At 42.3% G+C, this 12,301-nt stretch overlaps 1 protein-coding gene across 2 annotated transcripts in view; it reads right to left on the bottom strand.

Annotated features, from left to right (window-relative positions):
• The window catches only part of LOC115194111 (TBC1 domain family member 14), a 79,421-nt gene that overhangs the window by 35,855 nt on the left and 31,265 nt on the right, over positions 1-12,301 (bottom strand). For both annotated transcript variants that reach the window (XM_029753492.1, XM_029753495.1), the window contains one exon: positions 8,828-8,951. In XM_029753492.1, the coding sequence (XP_029609352.1) occupies positions 8,828-8,951 (124 nt within the window). The remainder of the gene's footprint in view (positions 1-8,827; positions 8,952-12,301) is intronic.

The raw sequence follows: 12,301 nt of genomic DNA, 5'->3' as shown, positions 1-12,301 counted from the left end.
CGCCGATGGGACACACCCTGAGCTGGAGCTGATGCATCAGCGGCAGCATGATACCGCTCTCTCTCACTCCCCTCCCTCCTTGCTTCTCTCCTTCCCAGCACGCACAATGACGCTACACTGAGAGGCCACGCGTCAGTGCAGAACCCAGAGGATCCGATCTCTTTTCAGTGTGTGTGTGTGTGTGTGTGTGTGTGTGTGGGCAAATCAGCACTGCCGTGCTCTATTGTTCACCGTCGCTGCGCTGAAAAGGAGCACACTAATCTCCTGTGCCCAGCCAGGCACTCTAATTAATCCCAGATTAATTGATACAGGATCCATTTCTCATCCAATCCTCCTCTCTGCTATAACAATCCATCTTCTCGGCGCTCTAACAGCAATGCCTTGGGTCATGTGCTGTGTGGAGCTTTTTTTTCTCCTCGCTCTTCTCCCCCTCTCTATTTCATTCCTCCTCACTGTCTCCCTCTCAAATTATAGCCAGTTCTCCTGTGTCCAGCAACTCTGTCTAGCCTCAGAGGAGGGCGGCCCAGGAATAAAGGGGGAACAGGGATTGGCTGACTCCCAGGTGATTGACAGCTAGGTACCGGTGGGACAAGGAGGGCTATGAAACATACAGGAAATCCAGGACAATACAGAACACTCCCACTGGGAAAATTGTTTACAGTGTGAACTATATTAGTCTGAATTAACCAAGAATGTTCATGCGTGTTTAAATTGAAATCAACCACTCCTGGTTGTGAATAAATAACATTTCCTGCAGGCAACCAGTGACTGTTTCTGGGGGATGAAAATTAACACGTAGGCTTCACCACCCCGCAGACATATTACCAAGAGAAATATCCTGACTTACAACACCGGAACGCTGAGAATTAGAAATGTAAACTCGACAGTTGAATTACAGCCTATAGTGTGACAGCGCAATAAAGCAGAATAAATACAGCAGTAGACTAATAAAACAGAAACTCATTAGTCCTCGTCCACGGGACATTCGGCCCACCCCCTGCCACCAGGCAGGGCTTGCCATGGCGAGACAATGGCTTCCAGGCAGGTGCTGAAAATATAGCCATCTGAGACCCGGCACCAGGGATAAGGTTACCACCGCAGGAGATGAGAATGCCTAAGGCTAGATTGGGTTAACGGGGGAGAGGCTGTCTGGGGTAGATATACAGAGCTCACCTGGCTAGCAGGAGGACTCCAGTTTCTGTCCACACCCACTGAAAGGATCAAATGGTGGATAGTGGCCTATAGTTGTAGTCAAGTGACTCTTTGGCCTGTTTAAATTGGAGGACCCCAGGTAATGATGTCACCTCATAGTTCACACTAACATGGGAGTTGGATACGATGATGGCAAATTATGGTAAAACTTAAAGCAGGAAAGTGGTACAATTTCAAACCTGGGTCAACTCAGACCCACCAGTTAATAGTAAAGCTTTGTTCCTGAAGGCAAACAGTCAACCCTAGAAGTTTCTGTTTCTCAAACTAGATACTATAATGTACTTGTCCTCTTGCTCAGTTGTGCACTGGGGCCTCCCACTCCTCTTTCTATTCTGGTTAGAGACAGTTTGCGCTGTTCTGTTAAGGGAGTACTACACAGCATTGTACGAGATCTTCAGTTTCTTGGCAATTTCTTGCACTGAATAGCCTTAATTTTTCAGAACAAGAATAGACTGATGAGTTTCAGAAGAAAGTGCTTTGTTTCTGGCCATTTTGAGCCTGTAATCGAAACCACAAATGCTGATGCTTCAGATACTCAACTAGTCTAAAGGACAGTTTTATTGCTTGTTTTATTGAGCACAACAGTTTTTAGCTGTGCTAACATAATTGCAAAAGGGTTTTCTAATGATCAATTAGCCTTTTAAAATGATAAACTTGGATTAGCTAACCCAATGTGCCATTAGAACACAAGAGTGGTGGTTGCTGATAATGGGCCTCTCTACGCCTATGTAGATATTCCATTATAAATCAACCGTTTCCTGCTACAATAGTCATTTACAACATCTACACTGTATTTCTGATCAATTTTATGTTATTTTAAATGGACAAAAAAAGTGCTTTTCCTTAAAAAAAAAAAAAAGAAAATTCTAAGTGACAGCACATTTTCGAACAGTAGTGAATATACAGTACCGGTCAAACGTTTGGACACACCTACTCACTATTTTCTACATTGTAGAATAACAGTGAAGACATCAAAACTATGGAATGATGTAGTAACCAAAAAAAGTGTTAAACAATATATTTTGAGATTCTTCAAAGTAGCCACCCTTTGCCTTGATGACAGCTTTGCACACTCTCACACTCTTGGCATTCTCTCAACCAGCTTCATGAGGAAGTCACCTGGAATGCATTTCAATTAACAGGTGTGCCTTGTTAAAAGTTCATTTGTGGAATTTTCTTTCCTTCTTATTGTGTTTGAGCCAATCAGTTGTGTTGTGAGAAGGTAGGGGTGAAATACAGAAGATGGTATTTTACCAAATAGGGCTAAGTCAATATTATGGCAAGAACAGCTCAAATAAGCAAAGAGAAACGACAGTCCATCATTACTTTAAGACATGGTCAGTCAATCCGGAAAATTTCAAGAACTTTGAAAGCTTCTTCAAGTGCAGTCGCAAAAAGTGCTATGATGAAACTGGCTCTCATGAGGACCACCACAGGAAAGGATGACCCAGAGTTACCTCTGCTGCAGAGGATAAGTTCCTTAGAATTACCTGCACCTCAGATTGTAGCCCAAATAAATGCTTCACAGAGTTCAAGTAACAGACACATCTCAACATTAACTGTTCAGTGGAGACTGCATAAAATCAGGCCTTCATGGTCAAATTGCTTCAAAGAAACCATTACTAAAGGACACCAATAAGAAGAGACTTGCTTGGACCAAGAAACACGAGCAATGGACATTAGACTGGTGGAAATATGTCCTTTGGTCTGATAATTTGAGATTTTTGGCTTCAACCACCGGTTCTTTGTGAGACACAGAGTAGATGAACGGATGATCACCGCATGTGTGGTTCCCACCGTGAAGCATAGAGGAGGTGGTGCGATAGTGGGGGGGGGTGTGCTATTCTGGTGACACAGTCTGATTTATTTAGAATTTAAGGCACACTTAACCAGCATGGCTACCACAGCATTCTGCAGCGGTACGCCATCCCATCTGGTTTGCGCTTAGTGGGCTATCATTTGTTTTTCAACAGGACAATGACCCAACACACCTCCAAGCTGTGTAAGGGCTATTTGACCAAGGAGAGTGATGGTGCTGCATCAGATGTCCTGGCCTCCACAATCACCCGACCTCAACCCAATTGAGACGGTTTGGGATGAGTTGGACCGCAGAGTGAAGGAAAAAGCAGCCAACAAGTGCTCAGCCTACGAGGGAACTCCTTCAAGTCTGTGGGAATAGCATCCCTCATGAAGCTGGTTGAGAGAATACCAAGAGTGTGCAAAGCTGCCATCAAGGCATAGGGTAGCTACTTTGAAGAACCTCAAATATAACATATTTTGATTTGTATTACACTTTTTCTTCCCTATTTGGCATCTATTTTTAACTGACTACTTCTTTATTTCATCCTATGGTGTGACATGTCCTTTGGTGTGACAATTGAAATTGGAGAATGAAATGTTTTTCACCATGGGAAAAATAAAAATCATAATGGAACATGTGGCAAGTGATCTCCGCATGCCCCACTAGTAGGTTTATGGATTTAGAAAAGGTTTGTCAAAATTAAACGTAAATATTATTAAAAAATGAGAGAACAGACACTTTGCACCATTATCAAAGAAAATAATGCCTAATTGTACTTAATTTCCACAAGGTAACACATTATAGTGAGATAGGAATGACAAATAACGATGACATGTATCTTAAGAATAATAATTGTCATGTCACACCGAGGACAAATTCAACGCTCAATTGTATGAAACGGTTCATAAAATGTGGCATTTCTTTTTAATGATAACCGACCACATACATTTCAAATATTCAGACTTAGTATCATATCACAAAAATCAATTTTTCATGCTTAAAACGTCAACCACCCACACACGTACAAATACAGTATTCTCACCCTAGAAGAAGCAAAGGAGAGATTATATAGAGAGATACAAACTTTGACATTGGGTCAAGAGACTGGCTACTACTGTAATATGACAAGTCATATTTCAGAGTCCTCTATCACCCTCGCATGAATAGAACCAAAAGCAGTATGTGGTTTCTTTTCACCGTTCACCCCACAGTGCTTTGAAGCGTGAAACACACCAAGAATCTCACTGCCCATAGAATGCTGAAAAGGTACTTATCACAGTGGGAGGCCGTTTCTTCTCTTGCTAGAACAAAAGCGGTACTAACCTACCGTTTCTACTTGTAGAATAGCAAAGCTCAACAGTAGCCAACAACTTCACTTTAGGCCAATCAGAATGCACGAACGGCCATGTTAGAGACAACAAAAAATATAAAAGAAGGCATTTTCTCAGTAACATCCACAGATGAGCCAGTCACACTTCATAGGCAATGTAGGCTATGGGATGGTACAGATGCAATGCATACAACACTAAAATACTTCAAGCTAGCTAACCACTGTTAGCTAGATAAGGAAAAATAAAGCTTATAACACGCATCTTATTATTCAAAATGAACTTCGCGTTCTGCAGGCCCAGGCATGGATCAAAGCTTGCGAGACATGCAATATCATCATCAAGACATATGCTGGACCCTATGTCAGAGAGGTGTTTTTGGGACCACATCGTGTCTTTGTCCTGCTAATAGCCCTTGTGAAAACATGTTTTCAGAAGGCCTCCAGGGCCGACAGAAGTTCCTTACTTATCCCCCCTTACCATTAATTCCCATAGTAATTCGTTATGGTTTGCATTGCAAATGAGGGCCTAAACTGGGTCAAGACGCCAGCAGAGTAAGTAGACCTTTATGTAGTAAAATAAAGGTTAAATAAATAAAAGACCTACAACACATTACGCAACACTAGTGACATGTCGCCTACGGTAGACCTACAGTATATCTAAAAATATATATTTTTTTCATCTCTACATGTAGGTCTCCTGATTTAAACCTGATCAAACTTGTTGCAACTAAAGTGTAGTTAAAATAAACATCTGCATGTTTGCCTGGCATGGAATGGAATGTGACTCCATCTCGTTCCTCGCCCTCTTCAACTCAGCCAATGCCGCCTGACTCTCCCCAATGACGTGACTCTCCGCCAATAATTACATTTAGAGGATTGGAGGATTCTAAATTAATAGCTAAGGGGCATTTTTCATTAGATAATCATACAGATCAGGTTTGCCCTAAGGGGCTTTTATATAATTATAACGCAGGGTTAATAATAATAATAATAATAATAATAATAATAATAATAATAATAATAATAATAACAACAACTTTGTAAATAAGGATGCATTATGAAAGGACAATGACATGCGGTGGTATATATTTTTATTTATCACAATTTTCTTTAACTCATTTTTGTCTTTAATGCAGACAAGTTCCTTACTTTTTTTTTTTTTACTGAAATTGCAACCAACTTTTTATGGCTTGTTTAAAAAAAAACAACGATATTTTGGAGATGATTTCATTTCAAATAACCGAAAGTGAGCAATTGTAATCTGAAAAGGAAAAAGGCCATTCTTGAACATGGGGTGAGACATTCTTACTAATTTGTTAATAAAGCCAGTTTATTATTTAGAATTTATTATTTTTCGAAAATCGTCAGTCCACATGTCAAGTGAAATTCCCCAACTGTATTTACCCATGTTCTCTCTTAACTCCAGGACCACTGACAGTTTTTGTTGTTGTTGCCTGATGCAGGACAAAAGTGCCAGAGGAGAGACTCTCAAATTAAAAACGGCTCCATTCATTTCTAAAGTTTAGACTACCAACTACCAATAGATCAACTCCCCCTTGTGATAGTGTGGTGCAATGACAGAATGCCACCATCTATCACAAACAGTAGCAGCATAAGCTCGTAACTTTTAAAGGATGTACTGACATGTGTGTGTAAATGATAGATGCAAACACACACTCACACTACATGTTAATGTTTAGATGTATGTACACTCTTTTGTCTGTAATGTATTTTCGTTATGGTCAGACCCCAGTAAGACTAGTTGTCGCCGGCTAATGAGGATCCTATAAAATTAAAATAAAAAAACATGACCGGAGGTCATGTTTAGGTTATACAGTGAGGGAAAAAATTATTTGATCCCCTGCTGATTTTGTACGTTTGCCCACTGACAAAGAAATGATCAGTCTATAATTTTAATGGTAGGTTTATTTGAACAGTGAGAGAAAGAAAATTGTATGTCAAAAATGTTATATATTGTTATATATTGATTTGCATTTTAATGAGGGAAATAAGTATTTGACCCCCTCTCAATCAGAAAGATTTCTGGCTCCCAGGTGTCTTTTATACAGGTAACGAGCTGAGATTAGGAGCACACTCTTAAAGTGAGTGCTCCTAACCACAGATTGTTACCTGTATAAAAGACACCTGTCCACAGAAGCAATCAATCAATCAATCAGATTCCAAACTCTCCACCATGGCCAAGACCAAAGAGCTCTCCAAGGATGTCAGGGACAAGATTGTAGACCTACACAAGGCTGGAATGGGCTACAAGACCATCGCCAAGCAGCTTGGTGACAAGGTGACAACATTTGGTGCGATTATTCGTAAATGGAAGAAACACAAAAGAACTGTCAATCTCCCTCAGCCTGGGGCTCCATGCAAGATCTCACCTCGTGGAGTTGCAATGATCATGAGAACGGTGAGGAATCAGCCCAGAACTACACGGGAGGATCTTGTCAATGATCTCAAGGCAGCTGGGACCATAGTCACCAAGAAAACAATTGGTAACACACTACGCCGTGAAGGACTGAAATCCTGCAGCGCCCGCAAGGTCCCCCTGCTCGAAAATACATATACTACATGCCCATCTGAAGTTTGCCAATAAACATCTGAATGATTCAGAGGACAACTGGTGAAAGTGTTGTGGTCAGATGAGACCAAAATGGAGCTCTTTGGCATCAACTCAACTCGCCGTGTTTGGAGGAGGAGGAATACTGCCTATGACCCCAAGAACACCATCTCCACCGTCAAACATGGAGGTGGAAACATTATGTTTTGGGGGTGTTTTTCTGCTAAGGGGACAGGACAACTTCACCGCAACAAAGGGACGATAGACGGGGCCATGTACCGTCAAATCTTAGGTGAGAACCTCCTTCTCTCAGCCAGGGCGTTGAAAATGGGCGGTGGATGGGTATTCCAGCATGACAATGACCCAAAACACATGGCCAAGGCAACAAAGGAGTGGCTCAAGAAGAAGCACATTAAGGTCCTGGAGTGGCCTAGCCAGTCTCCAGACCTTAATCCCATAGAAAATCTGTGGAGGGAGCTAAAGGTTCGAGTTGCCAAACGTCAGCCTCGAAACCTTAATGACTTGGAGAAGATCTGCAAAGAGGAGTGGGACAAAATCCCTCCTGAGATGTGTGCAAACCTGGTGGCCAACTACAAGAAACGTCTGACCTCTGTGATTGCCAACAAGGGTTTTGCCACCAAGTACTAAGTCATGTTTTGCAGAGGGGTCAAATACTTATTTCCCTCATTAAAATGCAAATCATTTTATAACATTTTTTACATGCGTTTTTCTGGATTTTTGTTGTTGTTATTCTGTCTCTCACTGTTCAAATAAACCTACCATTAAAATTATAGACTGATCATTTCTTTGTACGTGGGCAAACGTACAAAATCAGCAGGGGATCAAATACTTATTCTAAGTCAGAGCTGTCCAGAGTAGTGATGCTGGACGGGCGGGCATGTGCGGGCAATGATTGATTGAATAGCATGCATTTAGTTTTACTTGCATTTAAGAGCAGTTAGAGGCCACGGAAGGAGAGTTGTATGGCATTGAAGCTCGTCTGGAGGTTAGTTAACACAGTGTCCAAAGAGGGGCCAGAAGTATACAGAATGGTGTCGTCTGCATAAAGGTGGATCAGAGAATCACCAGCAGCAAGAGCGACATCATTGATGTATACAGAGAAGAGAGTCGGCCCGAGAATTGAATCCTGTGGCACCCCCATAGAGACTGCCAGAGGTCCGGGCAACAGGCCCTCCGATTTGACACAGAGAACTCTATCAGAGAAGTAGTTGGTAAACCAGGCGAGGCAATTATTTGAGAAACCAAGGCTGTCGAGTCTGCCAATAAGAATGTGGTGATTGACAGAGTTGAAAGCCTTGGCCAGTTCGATGAATACGGCTGCACAGTAATGTCTCTTATCGATGGCGGTTATGATGTCATTTAGGACCTTGAGCGTGGCTGAGGTGCACCCATGACCAGCTCTGAAACCAGATTGCATAGCGGAGAAGGTACGGTGGGATTCCAAATGGTCGGTAATCTGTTTGTTAACTTGGCTTTCGAAGACCTTAGAAAGACAGGGAAGGCTAGATATAGGTCTGTAGCAGTTTGGGTCTAGAGTGTCACCCCCTTTGAAGAGGGGGATGACCGCAGCAGCTTTCCAATCTTTGGGGATCTCAGACGATACGAAAGAGGTTGAACAGGCTAGTAATAGGGTTTGCAACAATTTCCGCAGATCATTTTAGAAAGAGAGGGTTCAGATTGTCTAGCCCGGCTGATTTGAAGGGGTCCAGATTTTGCAGCTCTTTCAGAACATCAGCTATCTGGATTTGGGTGAAGGAGAAATGGTGGGGGCTTTGGCGGGTTGCTGTGGAGGGTGCTGGGCAGTTGACCGGGTTAGGGGTAGCCAGGTGGAAAGCATGGCCAGCCGTAGAAAAACACAACACACACAACTGTGTGTGTGTGTGCTCGTGCGTACCTTCTGTATTTTCTGGGGGTGTTTCTCTGAGCACTCTCTAGGGAGGACTTTCCCAAACAGCTTCCAGCCCGGGTCTTTCTGCTCCACTGGCCGAGTGTCCTTCACTTTCTTGACAAACAGACTCCTGAGAGAATGAGGGAAAGTGAGGGAGGGAGCACGAGAGGGAAGAGGGAGGAGGGGAGAGAGAATAGTGAGGGACAGAGAAAGATAGTGTGAGCGAGCGAGAACATGTAAATTAAAGTCATTAAAACCCAGAGCCAAAGGTGAACACACACTGGCTCCCTTCACTAAGTCACCCGAGGCGGAGAACAGCGACAATACAAAGGCTGGCTGGCGTGTGTCCATGAGATAAGAGCACAAGTGGAATTCACAGATTTAAACACAAAGCCACACCCCGAGCCAGTGGGCAGTTAAAGACCCAACCATGTGAAAAGTGGAGCAGTACAGGCCAGGGACAGAGCACTGGGCTACACTTCAATTTAAAATACCATCTTGAAATAAAGTAGGCTAGAAAGAGCACAGCGAAGAATCTAATAAATCAATGGGCTTGGCATTAAAGATGGAATCTGAATTAGGGGAAGCAGCGCCGCTGTCGGCTCCTGCACCTTTGTTGTTGTTTTTATTTTGTAGACTAAACGGAGGTGAGGTGCATCAAGCAGCATGGTTACAAAAAATGATATTATTTAAAATGATACCCTCTATTATATGCTGCTGTTCTATCGCGCGTGCAATGATGTCTGAAGGGAAGAAAAATAATGTGTTTGTTGTTCGCAGTAACGTATTTGTTGTTGTAATATCCCAATGAATGTGGCAGTTTCACCATTGACTTCAGCTTTAAAGCAAACTGTACCGCCATTGACTCGGTTATTGTTATCTTTATTGTGTCATTAAATTTTTTACTTCAGTGTATTTAGTACATTTTTTCTTAACCCCATTGTTGGTTAAGAGCTTGTAAGTAAGCATTTCACAGTGTTGGATTCTGGGGTAAACTTTGAACATTGTTATACTCAGAAGTATAGGAACATTAGTTACATAAGAGACATGAGGGGTGCCATAATGAAGCTTGGGAGGGGCTGAGTGCAGGGAACACGATCGCATGTGACAGTACTGATAAAGGGGAGAAACCGCTGAAGGATCATATCACTTAGCACCCTGCCCTGCAATAATGATACAATGTTTAGCGATAAGGAGGAGACTCCACCCAAGGTGGGGTATGAATACTACAACGGGGGAAACCCATGTCTGTGTCTGAATTACAGCTGTATAGACCCTTTGGGAAGAAGTAAACTTGGTTAAGCTTCTCTAGTGTCCGTGAGTTAATTACTCAAATTTAGAACCTAACAACGGTAAGGTTGTATTCGGCACGATACAAATAAAATGTGATTTAATCTCTGTACGTGAAACAGGGATCAATATTACTGATTAACCATTTACTGAAAATGTGTCTTATTCAATAGAGGAAACTTTTTCACATGTTCCATTGGACAACAGTTTGTAGTACCAACTAGACAATGTAGCTAACACAAGGACAGTCAGAACAGTATGTTTAGCTTGGGCGGATGATGTTTAGAACTGAATGCAAACGCATATAATAATGAACATGGCCCTCTTTCACATGGTCTGCATCCCTTTCAGATAGGGATACTGCATTCATTTCTCCATCAAGACAGGCTATGGTGCAGGATTCACAAAGAGACAATGGAAGGCTTCAATTAAAAACTTGAATAGAGAGTGAAAAAGCATGAATAAACATCATCTGATGAACGAGTCAACTTCCTCATCGTTAATAGAGGTGACGTAACAGGCAGATACATTTAATGACGCTAGCCAGCTCATTTTCTGCTTTCCAGTGGAGTAAGCTTGTCTTTTCTACTACTAGCCTAAGTGCTACGCAATCCATAAGGTTACTATTGGTTAGGAAGCTGAACCTTTCGAATCAATGGATTTACAGAGTGCAAAGCAATTCAGGATAAGACACTAGGCACACGATATTGGCTTATCTAATTACTTTTTTGTTGACACAATTCCTTTCATACGGAAAATGTGTGAATATTTGGAAAGTTACTATGAGCATAAATGGCCACCGCAAAGAGTAAATGTAACAATCTCACTGGATTACAGAATCCTAAATACACTACCTATACAGTATGAAGCATCTTTACTGTGGAAAAGTAATGTTAGGCCACCTTAAAATGTACTGTAACACAAAGCATATGGCTTTTTGGAACCCCATTGACCACACAATGAAAACAGTCTACTGCCTGCCTATTGACCAACAGATCGCTAATACCTGCTCCCTGACACTCACTCACACAGAGCAACAAACACTCACACAGCTGGCAACTGTTGTGTACGCATTATTGAATTAAAAACCACAGAGTGAGTTACACCAGAATCTCAACAGAGAGACTCTGGAGGATACAGGTCAGTGGTCAGGGACTGCTGTTTGACATGACCATTATGACCCATATCCCTTGACCCACTCACCCCCATGGAACCCATCTCGAATGCCTTCAAAACACAGATAGTAGATTGACTGAGATACAGGACCGAGGCTTGCATCTTCCCATTGAAAAATGTGTCCCTACTTTTACAGTCTATCCAAATCTCTAGGTGTGTGTACACTTGTGCCTGCCTAACGGTTGCTAGGACCAAAAAAAAAAAAAAAGACCAGAAACTAGCCAATGAGTTGTTAGTCTGGGTTTCTACGGGCTCTGCTTCAAAGCGCACTGTCAAGATACTGCACGAGACAAACAGAACTCAAAGACTGAAAGCCAGTTCAAAGTAACCGACAATGACATTCAGATCTCCTTCATGGGAAATAAAACAAGTGGCAGAGGGGCCTGCTATTTCTCAGAAGGCAGGGGGGGGGGGGGGGGGGGGGGAAGCATTGAAGTGGATGATGTGAGGAAAAACTCAGAGGAAAAAAAGCAAAAGACAGAGATTACCATTGGCACCAGTCATTTTGAGTCTCAAAACTGTAACTCAAAACTATTAGGTTAAATCTCAGAAACAATCTGCAATGAGAAAGGGGGAATATCTGAAAGTGTGTCTATAAAAGCTAGCCTGGTTAACCAGACCAACCACTGCAGTTGCCAGTCACCATTGTTTGACCTCACAGTCTGGTTAGGTAGCCAGGCTATATAGAAGCTCCAGGCAGTGCCTGAATCTAAACATTCTTCACCTTCGAGAAATAGGTCAAACTCCAGTTGTCCCAGTAAAGGTCCATGATCATTATCTGTGATCTGCCTGACCTTTTCTGACGACCATTCTGGGTCCAGTGAGCCCACCCAGTTGCACTATTGGACGCTGTGGTGACATGGCATGTTATGACACTGTGTAACCTGCATCTATAGACCCATCATTGCGGCCTACAAAAGGATGTGGAAGGTTGAGCCGAATATATAGGCCTAGCCTTTGGGACTTGACCTTAAGAGTAATCCTTTCAATGGCTCACAACATGTTGACATTTGC

The sequence above is a fragment of the Salmo trutta genome, chromosome 5 (genome assembly GCF_901001165.1).
Source record: "Salmo trutta chromosome 5, fSalTru1.1, whole genome shotgun sequence".
NCBI lineage: Eukaryota > Metazoa > Chordata > Actinopteri > Salmoniformes > Salmonidae > Salmo > Salmo trutta.
The sequence above is the reverse complement of the archived record's forward strand: the minus strand, read 5'-3'. Positions and strand labels throughout refer to the sequence as shown.